This window comes from Patella vulgata, chromosome 4 (genome assembly GCF_932274485.2).
Source record: "Patella vulgata chromosome 4, xgPatVulg1.2, whole genome shotgun sequence".
Classification (NCBI taxonomy): Eukaryota; Metazoa; Mollusca; class Gastropoda; family Patellidae; genus Patella; species Patella vulgata.
Window position 1 is genome coordinate 424,246 of NC_065882.2, and position 22,224 is coordinate 446,469.

Consider the following 22,224-nt stretch of genomic DNA (forward strand, 5'->3'; position numbering starts at 1 on the left):
ATACATAGATTTTGTGTATATTCATTATAATTATATAAACCTATGTGTAATTATAATTATAGAATCTGTGTGTATATTCATTATAATTATGGAATCTGTGTGTGTACAGTATGTGTGTATATTCATAATAATGATTTAAACCAGTTTATGTCAGGATGCTTTGAACTTGTGTATGTATAGATTATAATCCAGTTGTGTATGTATAGATTATAAACCTGTGTATGTATATACATTATGTCATTAACATGATTTAAACCTGTGCATGTTATTATAATTATATGACCTGTGCATGTCATTATAATTATATAACCTGTGCATGTCATTATAATTATATAACCTGTGTATGTTGATTATAATTATATAACCTGTGTATGTCCATTATAATTATATCACTTGTGTATGTTCTTTATAATTATATAACCTGTGTATGTCCATTATAATTATATAACCTGTGTATGTATATTATAATTATATAAACTTGTGTATGTATATACACAGGGTTATAATGATATGAAGTAATAACATCATTTAGTTTTGACAGGATATAATACACAATATAATTATTATATTATAGTTTTGTTTTGAAGAGTTAAACATTGCTTAATGTCTGTCAAGTTTCTGGAAATGATCTCCAATTGATATTAAATTACTCAGATAAGAGCCCAGCTATTAACCCTTTGGCTTCCTGAAACCACCTGTTTCACTGAATGGGGGGGGGGGTATATTATTGTTTTGTTTAGGAGAGTTGATGATTGTTTTCTTTCATGTATTGTTTGTGTTTATCATGTGTAGTTGATCAGGTCCAAACCTTTCTTTCATTTGGTTACGTTTTGATGGGTGTTGTTCAGGACATTGAATACCATCTGATATATTTTCTTCTTTTTGAATGTAGTCCAGAAAGGACCTAGTTTGTGTTGAGTAGAGTCAAACCCCATCTTATTTTGTATAGCAAAATAGGATCATTAAATGAAATGAAATGGGGTTTAACGTCCTCCTGTTCTGCTCCAACTGGGCTAAGAAAGATGGGCATATGCCATACACGGTGCTATGAGGGTAATTTTGCCCGAACAGCAGCACTACAGCCTACTCTTAAATAGAATTCCAACTGTCAAGGGATCTTTTACGTATGTGCATGCTAATGTGTACACAGGACCTCGGTTTTTTGTCCCATCCGAACGACTAGACAGCTGTCCTTGTCAGTCCCTCCAGGCTAGCGAGCCAGCACCTTACCCACCATGACCCCAAAATAGGTACATAATCAAAGAAAACTATTTATGGATAAGAATTGTAATAAACCACAATTATTGTAGAAGCCACGGTAGCTCAGTCAGTAAGACTTTTGCTCGCTAAGAATAGGCCGTAGTGCCACTGTATGATGTATGCCCGTCTTCATTAACCTAGTCACATCAGAACACTAGGATGTTATTAAATTTCAATTCATTTTTTTTTATCTGAGTATCATCTGATTACATAATCCTTGTTAATTATAGATGCTATTGTGCTTAAAATCTGTAAAAAAAAAATAAACATTATCTATCGATTTTGCTGAAGTTTAGTGTAATGTCATATCTCCTCCCTCTTAATATTCCCTACAAACGTCTAGTCTCCACGGGAACGGGTAGAGGTGCGAAAGTACAATAGCATCTTAACCTATACTAATATTCCCTACAAATGTCTAGTCTCTACGACCACGGGAACGGGTAGAGGTGCGAAAGTACAATAGCATCTTAACCTATACTAATATTCCCTACAAATGTCTAGTCTCTACGACCACCGGAACGGGTAGAGGTGCGAAAGTACAATAGCATCTTAACCTACACTAAGGGTGACTGTTGTTTATCTGTTCCGGGTTGGCGACCCCCAACACATACCTATGTTACTGATAAAGTTGAGAGAATACTCTTCAAAACGTTGACTAAATATATAAGCTGTTTTCCATAAGGCATCATTTAAAAAGATAAAAACCAAAGTGGTTTAACTAAAAAGAAATAATTTAATATAACTAGAGTCATAAAGAATAATACAATTGGTGTATGTAGTAAATGTTGGACACCATAATTATATATATCAGAAAAATCTGCTGTAATCATATTATGCTTGTCATTAATAAAAACAAAACAATATTTGTGTTTTACATGGGGGTTACTAATGTCCAAAAGAAAGTATACACACTAAAAATATTAAGTTTTGTTTAAATCAAAAAAAAAATGTGATAAAACTACACTGAACATGTCTCGTGCTTCCAAACTCAATATTTCTAAGCAAATAAATAGCAAAACAAACCGCATACAATGGAAAAACGACTTTGTTTGAAGCAAGACGAAATTTACAGTGTATACTTTCTTTTGGACATTAGTATATATATGATTATGGAAAAGAAGCAATAAAAACCAGAATAGAATTAAAATAAAAAAACATTTTTTGACTTCCTTTGAGACAGTGGTTCCCAAGCTTTCGTTGGTTGCGACCCCATTTCAGAAACCATCATCTGATCACGGCCCTCTCGAAGAAAGGGTCACCTTTTACTATCAAACATCATCATTATTTATAGATCAAAATGTTATAATGAGAGACTGAGGAAAGAAATTGTGGTTGTGAGAGAGGAAAGATGATTGACAATGTGGCAAGAGGTTTATTGATCAGCGATTTACATGCTTTTCATGAAAACATAGCATTTCTTCAAAAGTTTCAGAGAAGTCTGCCACGACATCACGAAAAGTGCTCCTGGGGTCGCAATCCAGAGGTTGGGAATCCAGGCTCCAAGATTTGACTGGTGAGAAAGCAAAAAAATGAAGGAATATTACAAAAATTTACAATTTCATGTCGCCCGTATTAGGTAGAACTTCGGTTTCTCAAAATGAGTGAACCAACTTCTCATAACTTAAATTAAAGGAGATCATAGATTTCTAAATATGCCAATTATAAAATTTTTATTTTTTTGTTTTCTAACCAGGTGTTGTTTGTTCAATTCTTGTCTTAATCAGGTTTCTCTAGCACCCACGTTTCTTATATTTCTTGATAAAAATCTTTTCTAGCAAATGGAATTTTAGATTTTCATTTGTTAAAAAACCTGATTATCATACACAGTCACAGAATACCCTGTATTTAATACCTGAAATAGTGGTCTGAGACCAGTGGGAGTAACTAGAGTTTGTGCCCTACCCCACGAAAAAAATAAAATTGTGTTTGGTATCTTGTATCATTATATGCTACTGTTTGAGTCCCAGTTTTAAATCACAAGGCAGCATCCCGGGGGAAAAATACAAAGTAATCTTGGTAAAACAACAGGTTGAATGACCAGAAGAGTAAAAGACCAATTAGCTATTTTGTTTTACAAAAATTAAATAACTTTTTCTAATTAAAACTAATTTCAAGTTAACAGCTATATAATAAACCACAGATATCTGAGTTACCAGTTACCACTGGTTCTTTGTGGGGGGGGGGGGGGGGATTTTGTTCACCAGAATCCTAGAGTATAACAAGACTCCTGTTTCCAATTCAAGTATCTGGATGATATGATATTGATATGGGAAGGTGGATATTTAACGATTATAATACTCAGAGGTGTTGGTTGGGGGGCCGTCAATTCTTTTTATTTACCAATTTAAATTAATCAATCAAAATAATACTCTTTTGTGGGTACTGTATTTACATTGCTGGGAATCGTGCTGCCCCATGCCAAACTCCCCACCTTATATATCCACACCCCTTCATAAATCCTACATACCCAGTTATAACAACATCAGGGACTCAAGGGTCTGCAGTTTAAATATTCTATCAGGGACTCCAGAGTCTGCGGTTTAAATATTCTATCAGGGACCCAAGAGACTGTGGTTCTGTCAGGGACTCATCTGCAGTTTAAATATTCCGAGTTAAGTAAACAATATGTTACATGAATATATACAATAATAAAATAGAAATATTGGCAGTTTTATTTATTACGACGATGATATTCCATAGGCATTCGTCATCATGAGACCAAAATATGCATCGTTATCAATAGACGCGCTGACTCCACAATAATAGTTGACAAACTCTTCTTTCGTTATCTGAAAACATAAAATACACCATGTTATTAGTATTTTGAATATGTATGTGCTGGAGAAGGGATGGGGAGGCAGTCCCTCCCAGTGTCACCGAGTAATACTGGACTGTGTAGAACATGCTAGAGTCGATTTGTAGCATATGTGACCCACAGTATATGTATGTGCAGGAGAAGGGATGGGGTGGCAGTCCCTCCCAGTGCCACCGAGTAATACTGGACTGTATGGAACATGCTAGAGTCGATTTGTATCATATCTGACCCACAGTATATGTTTGATACTGGTTGAGCATTATAATTATGATTAAACTGGTTAGGCATTATGAAAATGATTAAAAAGTTGAGAACTGGCATTTGCGAGGGGTCGCAAAAACTCAAAACTATGACGCAAAGCTCGTCATTGCGTCCTTCTCACTTAGCCTCTGCTGTCCAGGAAAAATTACTCTAATAGCACATTGCACACTTCATTAACCTGGTTTGCGCATGCCTGTCTTCATCAGCCCAGTTATGTGCAGAAAAGTAGGGTCAGATCTATTTACCAAAGCCAACAGCAGATTTACCCAAGGTCACGAGATGGTGAATTTGGCAGGGTATGCTACTTCAAGAACCTTCACCCAGACTTCACAAACCATTCTCATACTTCCTTATGAATTTTCCCAACTTTCAATCACTGTTTATGAGAAATATCTTTGATCCAGAAACACAAAACTTTGCACATAGTTTCTTATCGATGTATTTGCTACATTAAAATAACAAAAGTTTTATAAAGGGCTATATTTTAGTTAAAAAAAAGAAGAACAATTTTGAGTAAATTCTTAACTTAAGTCTGAGAATGCTTTGTGAACTTGGAGCCTAGATACCATACTAGATTACATGTATATTGAAATTTAGCAGAGCAAAAACATTTCTATAACATATGCGTTAACAAAAACCTATTTATCTCACGAAAGCATCTTAGAATGGTCTTAATAAACTATAATATAAAGTCTAATCATAGAACTGATTTGGTGAGCCACGGTGGCTTATTGAGTAAGATGTTGGCTCGCTAACCTGGGGGTCTCGTTTTCAATACCTGTGTTAATCGAGAAAGTTTATCATGATTTTCTGGCGTGGAACCCCCTTGTGTGCAGGACAGACAGACAGAGGGCCTGACAACAGACAACGTATAGACGTTTGGATGGGACGGAAAAACCAAAGTCCTGTGTACACATTGGCGAGACGTTAAAAGATGCCTTGACAGTTAGAATTCGATATAAGAGTAGGCCATAGCCTACACTGTATGGCGCATGCCGGTCTTCATTAGCCCAGTGGCAGCAGAACAGTAGGACGTTAAACTTCCATTTCATTTCATATCATATGGGAGGGTGGAGTCAACTTTCGATTCCCCGGCTGTTCGTGACAAGGAGTATATGTCACCTGTCCAACCTCATAACAAATAGCAATGGGGTCTGTATACCACAATGGGTAGGCACCTCTCGGTAATAGTGACCCAAATCACTGTTACAGCAAGAACAGGTGCGATTATTCTTTCAAGAACATCAGATACCATTTCTCAAATAGCTAACAATATTACTGGGATGGACGTTCATAGAAAACTGAGGCAAAACAGAAATTTAAGTTTGACTCCTTATTAACCCTTGCCACCTGGACAGCCCGCAGGTTAAAGGGCCAATCCCGATAATTTTTTGGAGAATAAAACTGCTTAATTTTGTGTTAAAATGCCTTAAAACCCTCTACCTATATACAAGGCGAGCAAGAAACTCAATATTTGCGATACGTTTCCAAATAACTTAAATCCGTCAGTCTTCATCTGGAAATGGAGACCGGTGTCTCAAACTGTATTATACGGTGTCTGGATAAAACCAGACCTTTTTTTTAATAAAAATAATGTGTAGGTGAAATTTACCATCAGTTATCAAGTACAGCACATGGGTCATTCACTGTATAGACCTCTCAAGAAACGGCAATAGATTATCAGGTCACCCAACGAAAAATTGACCCAAAATCTTAAACGGGTTACAAGTCCAGATAAGCGGTTTTGACGTTCACGTCCAAACGACTCAATATTTTGAGCTGAAATTTTGAGACAAGGTCAATACACCATTCCTATATATTTTGGTGCTTAAATTTCATATGTACTCGGACTTTAATTTTTGGGACTGTTCTAATCGGGTTAGTCCCTTTAAATCTATTTGATAAGACCAACTTCAAGGTCAAAGGTCTCGAGATGTAAACAGGGCTAACGCTAATCCCAACCGTAATCATAACCCTGGACCTAGCCCCAATGCTTACCCTAACCCTAACCTACAATCTCGTTAACAATCACATGCCCTAACCTTATTTACATCTCAGCGACAGAGATTGAGCAGGCCTTAAATAGATTTAGCCTGGACAGCCCAGCCCGAAACTTCTGCGCCTTCTTGCACCTCTAACCAGTCATGTTAATAGTTACAAACTAATTGACGACCGAATTCTTAACAAGGGCAGTTTGAGTCAGTCCACGAGGCAATAGTTTCCAACGGTTAAGAAATAGAGCTTCAAAGACCAATGTAAAAGAAAATCAATTTTTAAGGGAACAAGGGTAGTCGGTATTTACATGTATCAAGGAACAAGGGGTAGTCAGTATTTACATATGTATCAGGGAACAAGGGTAGTCAGTATTAACATGTATCAGGGAACAAGGGGTAGTCAGTATTTACATATGTATCAGGGAACAAGGGTAGTCAGTATTTACATGTATCAGGGAACAAGGGTAGTCAGTATTAACATGTATCAGGGAACAAGGGGTAGTCAGTATTTACATATGTATCAGGGAACAAGGGTAGTCAGTATTTACATGTATCAGGGAACAAGGGCTAGTCAGTATTTACATGTATCAAGGAACAAGGGCTAGTCAGTATTTACATGTATCAAGGAACAAGGGTAGTCAGTATTTACATGTATCAGGGAACAAGGGTAGTCAGTATTAACATGTATCAGGGAACAAGGGGTAGTCAGTATTTACATATGTATCAGGGAACAAGGGTAGTCAGTATTCACATGTATCAGGGAACAAGGGCTAGTCAGTATTTACATGTATCAAGGAACAAGGGTAAGCAGTATTTACATGTATCAGGGAACAAGGGTAGTCAGTATTTACATGTATCAGGGAACAAGGGTAGTCAGTATTTACATGTATCAGGGAAAAAGGGTAGTCAGCATTTACATGTATCAGGGAACAAGGGTAGTCAGTATTAACATGTATCAGGGAACAAGGGGTAGTCAGTATTTACATATTGATCAGGGAACAAGGGCTAGTCAGTATTTACATGTATCAGGGAACAAGGGTCATCAGTATTTACATATATCGGGTACTACAGGATTAATCATTGACACATTTAATTTTATCAGGGAAGGGTTGTCAGTATTTACTGAAACATCTAAATCTGTTGCCAACAGTGAGGCTGGTGTCCCCCACCGCAATCCCAAAATAAATAGATGATACATATTAATTGCACATTTATCTTTTTCAAAAGTATCAAGCAGAAAATCTAAGCACAATTTTCACGAGTCAAGGTTTTGAAATATCTGGTGGTGAAACTATACACTAAGTTTCATAACTCTCTGTAAGTTAGAATCAAAGTTATCTTGTCCCAAAGCATCGAACAAAGGAATTGCTTAGCTCTGCTATAGCTTTTTTGTGGAAAATGTTAATCATTGAACTCAGTCAAGACATTCACCTAAAATGAACATCTACATTAAGTTTAAACATTCTAACTCAATTAAAAGCAGAGTTATTTTGCTCTAACGTCTTGACCAATCAAATTGCTTATCGCTACTTAGCCTAAGCAGAAAATTCTCATTATCGAACTGAGTCAAGGTATAATGAATCCATACTCTAAGTTTGATTGCTCTTACCCAATTAGACGCAAACACCCAATTAGACGCTAGTTATCGCTTCAACCAATCAAACTGTTTATCCAGCTCAATTAGGAGAGAGGTCATATAGACTCTGCCTGTTCTGCAATCCCATTCAATTTCTGAATAAAATACTGTTTTTAAAAAAAAAGGATAGACAGACGAATGGACAGACCCATTTTAAGAGTTCCCAGCTTTCTTCAAAAGACGGGGGGACAAAAATAAATTTACAGCAGGTGCACAATAATAAAATTTAAAGTCATAAAGCAAGAATTAACAAACAACAGGTGATAAATTGAATTTTTGTCACAATAACACCTTGTCTTTGATCTGCAAGTTTGGATCACAAGCAGTAGCAGTTGATCGAGTAAGGTAGTACGATTTACCCAGATTCACCCAATCATAATATACCATAATATCAACTCATAATAATATACTATTCTTTATGCTAAATCGGCATTTTTAATTGAAAATCGTAGCATTTGTGTGTACAAATTTCCAAGCAAGTTTGGAAATTGTATTACACGAAATTGCTTACATGGAAATCACATTTTGAGGGGAATATTAGATAGAAAAACATTATGATTTTAAATCAAAAAAGACAATTTAGCACAAAAACGGTATATTATCAAATATTGATATAAATTATTATGATACGAGTTGAAATATCATGGTCTATTTGGGTAGATTTCGGTAAATCGTGCTACAGGTTGAGAAATACAAAGACTGCAAGTTGAACTGTGTAAATTCAATAACTGAAGACTGTCAATAAGTTTTAAAATTGAAGGTTGGTATCAAATCTATTACGAGTCTTAAAAAAGGTGCTGAACTGTATTTAAGGAAAGTTTTTGTGTTTTTGCCACCTAATCTAGAATAGTTTCTGGCTAATCATGGAACAAAAAGTGTTGTGCACAAGATTTGCGAAAAATACTTGATTTAAATACTAATGTGGCCGTAAACTTTCTGTTGGGTTGCCATGATGACATGGTATGGGTTTAATCGAGTATCATCATTGCCATTATTGACTTACAGACTGAAGGAATCTTCGGCTGAAAGATACTATAGGTGCAGAATTGATAAAAGAGCTCGTTATTTAAAGTGCACTATATCCCCACATCTAGAAACATTGCTGTATAACAATGATGAATACATTTAACAATCTAAGAATTCTAATTTCTTCAAGGGGATGTTCTCAGAATACTAGTTCTTTGAAAATGGATGTTCTTGGAGATATTTAAAAGTAGCCATATACAGGTTTTTTCTTTTTTTTTAAAGGGGATTTTCTAATTTATTAAAGGAGATTTATTTTAGAATTCCTAATTTCTTAAAGTAGCCATACATATATGTCAGAATATTTTTTTTTTATAATTCTAATTCTTAGGCCTATACTAAATTCCTAAAAGGGATTAATCTTATAAAGCTAATTTCTTAAGAATACTAATTGCTTTGTAATTTCTTAAGGCTGTTCTAAGAATACTAATTGCTTTGTAATTAAAAGGCAAAGCAGACAGTAGCTAAAAGCAGAATTATGAATTTAAAAAAGCTGCGGTGTGTAGGCATTAATAATCTTACCCGATTATCCTAGAGAAATCATTTTAAATAGTAAAGCAAAAATTAATAAAACTGGAAACCATATTTAACATGGTTGCCAGGTAACAAAACATATGCCCCTCCAGCAGCTTTGTGCATCAACAGTCCGATATGCATCCAAATCTAACTCGGGAGATCTTTAACATACATTGACTGGTAAAATAATAAAGTAAGGAGGACTTCCTCTTGGACCGTAATTGTTTGATAATGCACTGACATTATTATTTTTTATTAAAAATATGAATACCATGTACAGCCACAATTTGATAATAATCCTTCAAAACTGATAAATACAGTGACATAAGCAGCAATAATTTATTTTCTTAAAAACATCAATACCTTCTACAATAATGAAATCAGTCAAAATTTAATACAAAAATCTTTTAAACCCTATAAATGCCTTGGAACAAGCAGCAATATTTTGTTTTTATTGAAACAGTTTGTACAATTGAGAAATCACAGCCAAAATTTGATAAATGATTCAAACTCTATAAGTGCACTGGCATATGTAAGCAGCAATATTTTGCTTTTTATTAAAAAAATTACTACCATGTTGTGTTGGACGTAAATGCATTGATATAAAGCAGCTTTTATTTTTATTATTACCATGAACATCTATCAAATCACAGCCATAATTTGATAATAAATATGTATATAATTGTTAAATATTTACAAGTATGATTAATGATATATATTTATATTAGCACGTACGCACCATACGCAATATCATCAAAATACAGATCCATTTTATTTTGGTCTTTCTTCCAATATATTTATAAATACAAGTAGGTCTCCATGACAGTAGTTCAGAAAGAGATCTGTATTTTAACATCAAAACAATCGCCGCAATCATTTCACAAACATAGAAAAATGGAGATCAGGGGAGACAACTTATAAGCATTGAGTTGCCAGATGACTATCAGCTAATCAACAGCATTATTGAAGGGTAAATACTCATTGTAAGTTTTCAGGCTCGGAGACAAACACCACAGACATTAATTTATATGATTAGCCTAACCATCCCATAAAGTTTAAACAATCCTGACTTCTGTCATTCTTACAAGGTTTCTGTCACCGTAGTAGTGAAATAAAAGGATTCCGCCTTAGTACTAGTCCAGCAATCCAAGCAGCTTTGAAAGGAAAATACTCAAAATCTGACCTGTAGAGTGTTTACAAAATTTTCACAACAGGGGCAGTAACTCTGAGCAAACAAAATCATTGCACCATTTTGAATTCATTCTGTGGACTTGTGAAACAATACCAGCAAGTTTGAGTGATAAATTTCAAAAACTCTGACCTGTAGAGCATTTACAAGTCTTTGATATAGGGGAAATAACTCTGTATAAAGCGATTAGCGACAATAGACTCAAATTTCATTGGGCCTGGTGACAAGGGTCATAATTCGACTTAATTTTGATAGAATGAGACAATCACAACATGTTTGAAAAAAAAGGGCTGTGACTCGTCGAGCATTTATAAGTTTTCCGCAATTCAGACTTACATTTCTGATATTTAACGAAGCCTTTAATTTCAATCAAAAGATGCATTTTTGGCATTTGGTTGTTTTAGGATTTTGGCACAATTTTTCCACATAAATTTTTCACTGGAAATGCTGCTTCAAGAATAATGAATTTATATAGCGCCTCTCATCTAAAACAGTTCTACTCGATGACACTGAGCTGCACTGTCACGTTGGGTATTCACAATTAAATAAACATACTACATACAATACTAATTACATTCAGTACTACGATATAAATACACAAATACAACAAATTGATTTTTAACAATCTAATAAAACAAATTGTTTCTATAAATCATAGATGATGACATGGATCAGTGAGTGAAAGATCATTTTATAATCTAATTCAAAACCCGAGTCACTAACCAGAACGCCCTGGGTTTGGGTGTTGGTCGAGATCGACCCACAAGATCAGTCGTTTAGGAAATGAAATGGGGTGTAACGCTCTACTGTTCTGCTCCGACTGGGCTAATGAAGACGGGCATGCGTCATACAGTGTGCGAAGAAGGAAAGTTTGCCCCCCTTTGCCTACTCTTATATCGAATTCCATCTGTCAAGGGATCTTTCACATGTATACCAATGTGTACACGTGGCCTCGGCTTTACGTTGAAATTACCCTTAATAATTCACAATGAATCTCAAAGATTCTCATTTAGCTATAAATCGAAAGAAGAGTACGCTGTAGCCCCAGTGTCAGGACACAATTCATGGCATATGCTCATCTTTATTAGCTCGATTGATGCCGGACGTTACACCCCATTGTATTTAATTTTCACAATGATTACTCTGATCTCTCAACTCACACTTGCTCATCTCTAGACCATACTAATTTCATTCTCTGTTCTTCAGCGATACCTTTTAAAATTTTACTTATTTCTTCCGAGAGAGAAGTAGGGTTTAACATCCACTCAACACAAACTAGGACATGTCAGGGACTAACAAGATTCAATTTAATTTTATAAATTTGCTTGTGCTAAGAGGTCTCTTGCAGTGGGAAGGACTAGGAGAAAACCCACAAGGTTTCACGTACAAGCGGGGAATCGAAACCACACCACTTGACTAATTGACTGACCTTGTCATCTAAAGTGCACAAATTCAAAAACATGAAAAAAAACTAATTTAAAAACCAAAAGTACGTACTTGGTTTTACTGTTCAAAAGCTTAAAATTCCAATTACCGTTATTTAAGTTATGAAATTTAAAGAGAGAGAGAAATGGGGTTTAATGTTGACTCGACACAAACTAGGTCATTTCGGGACTAACACATTGTTTAATTTTATTTCAATAATTCACATGCGCGTAGGGGTCTTTAGCAGTGGGAGGAATTCGGAGGGCCCAGGGAAAATCCATGAGGTTGGACAGACGACCCTACTCCTTGTCACATACAACCGGGGATTCGAAACCATGCCAGTTGACTCAATGACAGGCCTTATGATTCAGCACGCAAATGCTAACCATTCGGTCATCCCCCCCCCCCCCCCCATGAAATTTAAAACAAAACATTATTTATTTACCATGTCCCTGATCGGAGAATCAAATTGGTCTGGGCTTAAATCTAATTAGGTCCTGAAGAACAGAGAATCAAATTGGTCTGGCCTTAAATCTAATTAGCAAACCTTGACTAACATAGATATAATAATATACATTCATTTCTACTAAAGGAATAAAAACAGTGCTCTCTGTAATATTCTCCATCACTATCATCTTCATTAACCAAGCTTATAACTATAGTATACTTCACTCTTGGATCATGAAGATGCATATCATATTTGTTGGAAATTGGTTATGAAAATGCAATATGTTGGAACCAAAGGAAATTGATCTGAATATGGAGATGTTTGAAATTATCAGAACACACTTTACAGATGGAATCAGAACACACTTTACGAAATCTATACAATTAAATCAAAAATTTATGTATTGACTATAAAAAGCAACTATAAAGACGCAATATTCCAGAAGATAACCGATTTATATTCAAGATGGCATCTAAACTATGTTTATATGCTTTACATTATTCATTTAAATAACTATTAAACCAAATAAAACAATTGGTCGACTTCTGGCAAATTGCGGCTTTAATTAGGAAGTGGGGAACACAATCAATTAGTAATGTATACATCATAATAAGTACTACAAAAGAGAGAGAGAGAGAGAGAGAGAGAGAGAGAGAGATCCTCAAACTAAACCCAACTAAGTCATATTTCAAGAACAACCCACCAATCAATAATTCGCTTGCGTGTAGGGGTTCTTTAGCAGTGGGAGGAAACCGGAGAAAAGGCACGAGGTTGGGCAGGCGACCCCACTCCTTGCCGCGTACCAAGCTAATAGCACTTGAATGGTACAAGGCTAGCAATTCAAACTATACAAGTTACAGGTTGAATGGTACAAGGTTAACAAATCAAACTAGTTATGTGACTTGGGTGGGTTGATGCGTTCTAGTGAGCTGTGGAGTCAGGAATCTACACGGAACTAGGTAGTCAATATCGACAAGTACCTAAACAGTTAAAGACTTCATGTGTCATTTAGTGCTACAAGAATCCCTAATGGGAATATCAATACAATAACTATGGTTCAAATCCTTCATTAACAAAGTTATGATCAATTGAAATTTCATGGTTTTATTGGTAGAGAAGAAACCTAATAGGTCTAGTTTAAATCTGGTTGAATCCATGACGGGAGATTATCTAGCGTTGTTATTTTGATTTCTTATCTAAATGTTAAATACTCAATCTAAGTACAAATTTAGGCTGGATTAAGCAGTGAACAATTTGATATTTTAGCAAAAATGTAAATGACACATCAAGCCTTTAATAGGGCATATACTTGTTATAGTCCTATAATCAGCTTTCAAAAATATGGTTCATAACTAGCGGGTAACCAACGCCACCTAGCCCATGTTACATCCTGGTCCGAGCTATCCATATACACTAAGTTTCAGCCTCAAGATAGCCCTAGTGTAGCCGCCAACCCCGAACAGACAGACTAAAACTCGGGATGTTTATTGTCATGGATGTTCCAGTCTGGAACTAGCACCCCCAAAAGTTTAAAATACGACGACAGACCCCAAGAATAATAGATGAAATAAAAGGAAGACTGAATATAAAGATGGTGAAGAGGTTTGTTTGCGTGCAGGATGAAGGTGGGATGAAGGTCAAGGTTGTAGTTTATAGATGAAGTTCAAGGCTGTAGTTTATAGGCTGTTCTCATCATGAGATCAAAATAAGCATCATTATCAATGGAAGCGCTCACTCCTCCGTAATAATTCTGAAATTCATCTTTTGTGATCTGAAACAATAGGAAATGTGCTTCTACATCTAATTCTAAATAAAACTCTATAAATAAATGTCTGCGAGTCTACTGTCTGAACTGTCGTAAATTTTAAAACGGATTTCTTCGATTATAAACAAACTACTTAACTTTGGTTATTATAAACTTACCTGTGTGTTTGAAATCTATAAAATCCATTGTACAACTAAATATCCCAACAAATAAAAATAGAATTCCCACAAACTTTTGACATAGAAAAATACCAAATTGGATGCTGATTACTACGTCACTCTTTGGGAGAGATCATTTCGTATAAAGAGATTGCAGCATGCCACAGTTTGCGGTACTTTTTATGACAATTCAAGTTTTGTATAAGAATAAGCTATAAGGCTCAGCTCGGTATTGAGTTTGGGAGTTCACGCACAACTGCCGGTATTCCCATTATTTTGTTACCATCTTTTACATTCTAGTAAAATCTCTGTAAAGTTTATAGCTTTACCTTTTGAAATATTTTGTTTTAATCATATTTTTGATTAGAGAGTTTATAGCTTTACCTTTTGAAATATTTTGTTTTAATCATATTTTTGAATTTTCGTTTGAATACCAATGCTGGACAAAAACAATGACATTCGTTTTTAGGCCTTAAAATTTTACCCATGAATATCTTTACTATCATATAACATGATACAACGTATATGTACAGGGTATTTACAATTATGGGGCTAAGGTGTAATTTAAGTATTATTTAAAATAAATTTCAAGATAGTTGATGATAAAGAACATATCTACATTATGAACAATAAATATTGCACCATATCACAGTACAGTCGAATCTGGAATGATGGTGCGCTTCTTACAAGGTCTTACAGGTTTTTTAGCATTATAAACCCACCCACAAGGCACTCTCAGGGCTGCCGCAACACACTTACAGATGTTGCTGAAACGTTTTTGATTGGACTGAAAGAATGATATCAAATTGACAATACGACGATACACTCGGAAACTTGTAATTGTTTTCAGTTGATATTTTTCGTTGCCCGAACTCAAACAATTGAAAGGATGGTGCTTTGTTTTGATTGCAACGCATGGTTGTCAAACTCTCTGTCAAACTTCAACAACAGCTTCACTGGTTTTCGTCCAACACGTGAGAGAAGCCATACTGTATTTACAAGTAATAAGTGAAATTTTTTTATTTGTTGGGGTATTTTAGTTGTACAATGGATTTTATGGATTTCAAACACAAAGTTAAGTTTATAATAACCAAAGTTAAGTAGTTGTTCTTAATTGAAGAAATCTGTTTAAAATTTACAACGGTTCAGACAGTATAATTGTTTTACGATTGAAAAGAATTAATAAATAGGTGAGAAAGTTAGTCCGTAGAAAGCTAAGGGGATACAAATAAAGAAAACAATTAGTGCAGATATAATGAGGCCATCTAATAATATAGCATGTTTCACAAACAAAAGGAGCAATTCATTGATGTCAAAAGGAGTTACCTCCCATGAACAGTCGAACATACATTTCAAATTGTTTTGAGTCATGGGTGTTTGAGAAACATACAATTTATTTGAGATGTCCTTATCGTGAAAAAACAAACTATGGTACTACAAAAAGACACACAATTCTACAAATCTATATAATTTATCAAATAAAACAAAATAAAATTGTATTGTCACATCCTTATTAACTTATCTAAAATACAGATGTGACATCATCCCTTGATAATGGTACCGGCAACTTGCCAATCTTAAATCATCTATACTAGATGAAATATTGGACTTGTGTGACATATTTCATTGAAAAGCTCGATCAGGATAGTGCCTGTATTTTAAGTTGTTTAATGGACTCGAGCTAAAGACATTGCGTAATATAATGAAACAACACTCGGCTAATGCCTTGTACAGTATCAATATATTAATTAATGTCTCGCTCTCGACCATAAAATCATATTCCTTTTTAAATCAATTTGTCTTTAAAACGAGTGTCAGTATCCTTATTTTCACAACTTGTTTTTGAAACGAGTGTCAAATTCCTTATTTTCACAAGTTGTTTTTAAAACGAGTGTTAAATTCCTTATTCTATTAATTTGTCTTTAAATTGTCAATAACCTTATCAATTTGTCTTTAAATTGTCAATATCCTTATCAATTTGTCTTTAAATTGTCAATATCCTTATCAATTTGTCTTTAAATTGTCAATATCCTTATCAATTTGTCTTTAAATTGTCAATATCCTTATCAATTTGTCTTTAAAACGAGTTTCAGTTTCCCTATTTTATGAATTTGTCTTGGAATTGAGTGTCAATATTGTTATTTTATCAATTTGTCTTTAAAACTGGTGTCAATATCCATAACAAGTTGTCTTTAATAAAACGAGTATCAATATCCTTTTTTTATCAATTTAATTACAATAAAATATCAACATGTTGAACAAAACTAGGCCGTCATCTAATCTAATACGCTATCTTAAAAATTAACACCAATATTTTAAAATACATACCTTCCCATCTTTTTCTTGACTGTCGAAAGTTTTAAGGAATTCTCCTAGACACTGATCTTCTGACCATTCACCATTTAAATATTTGGGATGTTTTTTAACATTATAAACACCTTTTAAATCTTCTACTGTTATTAACCCATCACCAGTTTTATCAAGCTTGTTAAATGCTTGGTGAATTAAGCTTTTCCTCATGTTATTCATGGGTGGCTGAAATAAAATAAATCGTTTTGTCACCGAAGTGAAAACAATGTAACTCACGTTGTAAATTATCATTTTAAAATATTCGTAATAAAAACAATATAAATCTGTACTGTCGTGAGTTGGGGGCAAAAATCTGAATAATTACCAGAAATTTGGAGAAGTTGACATCTCTGAGTCGAAGGTCTGGAGGAATGAAATTGGCAAGCAGGAGTCCTCCATTAAATAATGCGAGCAAAGGCCTACGGATTGACATTTGTGTCAAATACTGCTTGTAACAAAGTACAATTAGAGAGAGAAAAATGGGGTTTAACGTCCACTAACAGAAACTAGGTCATTTCAGAACTAACATATGGTTCAATTTTGTCAATAATTTGCTTGCGTGTCTGGGTCATTATCAGTGGGAGGAAACCGGAGGACCCGGAGAAAACCAACGAGGTTGGACAGGCTACCCTACTCCTTGTCACGTACATCCGGGGAATCAAAATCATGCCAGTTGACTCAATGACAGACCTTATGATACAGTGCCCACTGCTAACCATTCGGCCATCCGCCCCAATTAAAGTACAATTAAGAAAAGGACATTAAAATCTCTCTACTTACTCTCAAATGAACTAAGAATTCATCAAAATCAATTGACCCACTGCCATCTTTATCAAATATTTGAAAGACTTCTTGTATAACATCATCCTGCATTTCTGTTAAACCGTAGTCATGGATACCTTTCTTAAATTCTTTCATATCTAATGATCTGCTTTCATCATCATCCATAATTTTAAAAGTCCTAAAAATGAAAATTTAATTGTTCTTTGTCCAGATCAGGGTTTTCAATGTTAAAATTAGGGTTTTCAATGTTAAAATTAGGGTTTTAATGTTAAAATTAGGGTTTTAATGTTAAAATTAGGGCTTTCAATGTTAAAAATAGGGTTTTTAATTTTAAAATTAGGGCTTTCAATGTTAAAATGAGAGCTTTCAATGTTAAAGCAAGCCAACAGTGAGGCTGATGTCCCCCGCCGAAATCCCCAAATAGATGACACATTAATTAATCGCACATTTATTTTTTTCTAAAGTATCGAGCAATCAAACTATACACTAAGTTTCATCACCCTCTATCAGATAGAATCATGATTATCTTGTCCCAAATCATTGACCAATGAAATTGATTAGCTCTGCTTAGCTTCAGCTCGAAATGTTAATCATTGAAGTCAGTAGTCAAGACATTGACCTAATGAACATCTACATCAAGTTTAAACATTCTACCTCAATTAAAAGAAGAGTTGTTATGTTCCAAAGTTATGACCAATCAAATTGCTTATCGCTCTGCTTACCCTCAGCAGAAAATGTTCATTATCGAACTTAGTCAAGGTATTGATATAATACAGCTATACACCAAGTGTCCTCACTCTCACTTAATTTGAACTAAGGTTATCGTGTCCCAAAGCATTCAACCAATCAAATTGCTTATCTCTGCTTACCCTAAGCAGAAAATGCTCATCTTCGAACTCCATCAAGGCAATGACCTAATAAAACACCTACACCAAGTTTGAACATTCTAGCTCAATTAGAAAAAGTTGTTGTGTCCCAAAACAAAAAGTATGACGGACAGACGACCCCATTTTAATAGTCACCTGCTTTCTTCGAAAGACGGGGACAATAATTGTCAGCCTGTAAATGTATGAGGTTAATCTACAAGGGACATCTGGTTTATGTTGGGGTTTTTTAACATTTTTTACTTTATGGCTGTTTTGTCTATAACCCCCATATAAAATGGGTTTTAACGTTCTACTGTTATGCATTAACAGGGTTAAGGATGGGCTTATGCCATACTGTGTGGCTGTGCTATAAGAGATATTTTGCCCAGACAGTGGCAATAAGGGTTTTTGACCTACTCCTATATTGAATTCCAACTTTTATGGGTTCTTTTAAGTGCACAATCGTGTACAAAGGACCTCGGTTATGTGTAAAAACCGAACAAGTAAACACTGTCCTTGCCAGGCCCTTCGCCCTGCACCACTGACAAGAGGAAACCGTAGTGGAAAATCACATTGAACTTTCTTGGCCAACACAACTCAATGGCGGACCTTCTGCTCTAAAGTGCACATGTTAGATGATTTAGCCAGCCAACAGACAGTATAATTATTGATATATACCTGGCTAGACCTTTAATACCATTAGCTCCACGTGATAAACAAGCCAATCTCAATTTCTCTACTGGATCTGTGGCCTTCGCGTATTCTTTCTGGGCTTTCATCTTCATCTCCTTATTTGTCCTTTGTGTACACGCCATTTTTGTTTTAATGTGCAATCTGCTTAGAAAAACAAACAAACAATGTAATGCATGTATTTTATTTCATTGAATTTTCTTGTGGAATATAGGAGAGCTAAGAAAAAAAAAAGAACCTCCATTAAAGCGAGAGAGAGATGGGGTTTAACGCCCACTCGACAAGAACTAGGTCATTTCGGGACTAACATATGATTTAATTTTATTTCAATAATTCGCTTGCGCGTAGGGGTCTTTAGCAGTGGGAGGAAACCGGAGGACCCGGAGAAAACCCACGAGGTTGGACAGACGACCCTACTCCTTGTCATGTACAACCGGGGATTCGAAACCACTCCAGTCGACTAAATGACAGACTTTATGATACAGCGCGCGAACGCTAACCATTCAGCCATCCACTCCCCCTCCATTAAAGAGCATTAAGATTTAGATAAGGAGCTAGCCGTTCTTGCTATAATAGTTTTTTAAAACGAAAAAGATAATGAAAAAAGTACAGGGCATAGCCATATTGAAATTTCAATCGAATTACTTTATGGGTGTTACAAGTTTTGAAGAGATACATATCATTTATAAACAGACTTGACTGCAGTGTCGAGTACAATAATAAAAAATGTCGTAACCTAATAGGCAAACTGGTAAAAACACAGATCCTATTTCATTTCGTTTTTTATAGTTCAAAGTTTCGTTTTAATTGTCTTCACAACACTATAGGATCTGGAAGAGTTGTTACATAACAGGCGCTCTAGTTGATTTGAGGAATTAGCCAATGAAACGGTCGGTTTCGACGAAATCTGGGTGTGCTCTGCACGGAACTGTGGGTAAGCCCCTAGAAACGTTAACACTGATTGATTAATCAATGTCTGACGTCATAGGGTCTAAAGCTGCCTGTATGACTCCTGACGCAACCTCCCAGTACACCGGGTCAGATCTTCATGTACACTAGGTCATCAAAGTATAAAAAAAACGAAACGAAATATAGATGTATATTTTAATCAGATTGCGTTATGGTCTTGTGAAGTCAGAAAATTTAGCTTGTACATGATGCAACTTTAATAACTGAATATCCAAGCACTGACGTAATCAGTGGTGATTGCTCCACATGTTCACTGTAGTTTCCTAACCATCTTATAAATATAGGAAGTCACAGTTGCACATAGCTACGAAAACGTAGATAAAAATGTCGAGATATTCAGAAGTCACAGCTACGAGAACGTAGCTAAAAATGTTGAGATATACTGATGTGCTTGTTTTTAGCTATGATTGGGTGCCTTTAGTTTCACTTGGCAAACTTAATTTCATTATTAATGCATGTAACATGTTATAAATAAGTTAATTTTATATTAGAACCTATTATTACACATACCCAGCCCAATCTATATTTTGCTTCGCTTCACATGCTGGGTGATCAGAAAAGCCACCCAAGAATTTCTAGTCGTTTATCCCTTGTCAGTGGTGGAGTACCCAGGACATGAATAGCATCTAGTAGTGGTTATTGGGATGGGATATTAAATAACTGAGAGAACGAGTGCTGCATATCGTTGAACGTCCTCATCGTCCTGTCCTGACAAATTTCTCACATGCCGTCAGTGTTCATTAGCCTACATGTACGTGACTTGGTACAGAAAACTAACAGACTAAGGCTGACCTTAAAAATATCTTTGTTTCGCCTAACGCGACCGACTAACTAAAACCACCCCCGACTTAAATTATTTTATTGCACTTTTCCGCGATCTTTTTATTTTATTTTGTGTGTCAACCTGAAATATATCACGAGAGTTATTTCCCTTTACTATGGCTATGGTTTGATTCATTATTGAAACTGGTTGATCAAGACGAAAGCGTCATAGGTGTCGCTTCTCAACAAAATGGTTGCAGACGAAAGCACGTCCATTCCCACGAAATGATTCTGCCTCTATGTCTGTGGGGCGTCGTTTTAAACATGACGACGACATTTTCAATATCCGTTTTCGAGAAAAATGAAGGCACAACCCGCACGATCGTTAAAAACGTGTTGAGGGAGTTTCAAACGTGAGTTTGTCGCAATTTGTGTGCGAGTCGTGCATCAAGAAAAATCCCGATGTCATTGATTTGTTTGCCAATAAAATAAGACGAATATGTTTGCACCCGGAAAATTATCAAGCTGTCAAATTAGCTCTTAAAAAAAAAAATCTGAAAAAAACCCGACCTACCGACCCTTCTCCTCGATTGTGGGTCGGGTTTGGTGAAACAAAGATATTTTTAAGGTCAGCCTAAATATGTAGCATCTGATATCACTTCTAAACATGATAACTTATTCATTGACTAGAAAATATTTAAAGGTCAGTAAATAAACTACAACTATTTCGTCAGGTTTTAACAGCGCACTGGTGATCATAAAACAAAAATTAGGGTTTTCAACAAATAAACATTTAGCCTATAAACAATAGATGCGTATCATCAATCAACATATTTACCAACCTTCCTCTATGAAAATGCTTATTCACACGTCAGCCTTGGACGATTGCTTCAATTTATGTACAATATTAAATTCAAACAATGTAATAATCTTTTCACCCTACCTCCGCCTAGAAAAGCAATCTTATAAATGCAAGTCAAGTCCTGTTTGGAGATCAAATTAGGCGACACGGCGGGATTATTTGATACAAAAAAGAAAGAATGATATCACGTTCGCTCTGTTGTTGGTCGTTATGGAAACATGGACCAGTTATTGTTGTTTGTTTTAATTGTTTAAAACATGCTTGGGTAAATTTGACATTTTCATTAAAATTAAATCTCGTTAATTAGCTTTGATACAACTATATTTATTACATCCATACAAAGGCGATCGTTAATTCTTTGTGAGTTGATTTGCTTTTAATTATTGTTATAATCGTATCATAATACAATCGCCAGTCCCGTAGCAGGTGCCCGTTATGTAGACTCTTTCAACC

The 22,224-nt window shown here is 35.2% G+C and overlaps 1 protein-coding gene and 1 long non-coding RNA gene across 6 annotated transcripts; one reads left to right on the top strand and one right to left on the bottom strand.

Moving 5' to 3' along the window:
* Nucleotides 1–29: 29 nt before the first annotated feature.
* Nucleotides 30–2,809, top strand: LOC126817350 (uncharacterized). Its single transcript, XR_008787871.1, has 2 exons — nt 30–1,624; nt 1,789–2,809. It is a non-coding gene; the product is annotated as an uncharacterized LOC126817350 (long non-coding RNA).
* LOC126817349 (calcyphosin-like protein) lies at nt 1,974–21,975 on the bottom strand. 5 transcript variants are annotated; one of them, XM_050544233.2, is made up of 5 exons: nt 21,853–21,975; nt 19,167–19,322; nt 17,620–17,800; nt 16,819–17,025; nt 1,974–4,049 (listed from the first exon to the last, which is right to left on the bottom strand). In XM_050544233.2, the coding sequence occupies exons 2-5, from the start codon at nt 19,301–19,303 to the stop codon at nt 3,939–3,941; spliced, it is 636 nt and encodes a 211-aa protein (XP_050400190.2). In that variant the 5' UTR covers nt 19,304–19,322; nt 21,853–21,975; the 3' UTR covers nt 1,974–3,938. The 5 variants fall into 5 exon arrangements, with proteins under 5 accessions (XP_050400190.2, XP_050400192.2, XP_050400188.2 ...); XM_050544235.2 differs by having other exon boundaries at nt 19,167–19,325; XM_050544231.2 differs by having other exon boundaries at nt 21,752–21,909.
* Between the last annotated feature and the right edge of the window lie 249 nt (nt 21,976–22,224).

What these genes read in the sequence shown, in the direction of transcription:
- LOC126817349 (XM_050544233.2), bottom strand. Translation starts at nt 19,303, where the DNA reads ATGGCGTGTACACAAAGGACAAATAAGGAGATGAAGATGAAAGCCCAG. An exon ending in AATTCTTAGTTCATTTGAGA is followed by an intron (nt 17,026 to 17,619) that starts GTAAGTAGAGAG and finishes ATTTTATTTCAG; the next exon opens with CCACCCATGAATAACATGAG. An exon ending in GTCAAGAAAAAGATGGGAAG is followed by an intron (nt 4,050 to 16,818) that starts GTATGTATTTTA and finishes TTATGTTTTCAG; the next exon opens with ATAACGAAAGAAGAGTTTGT.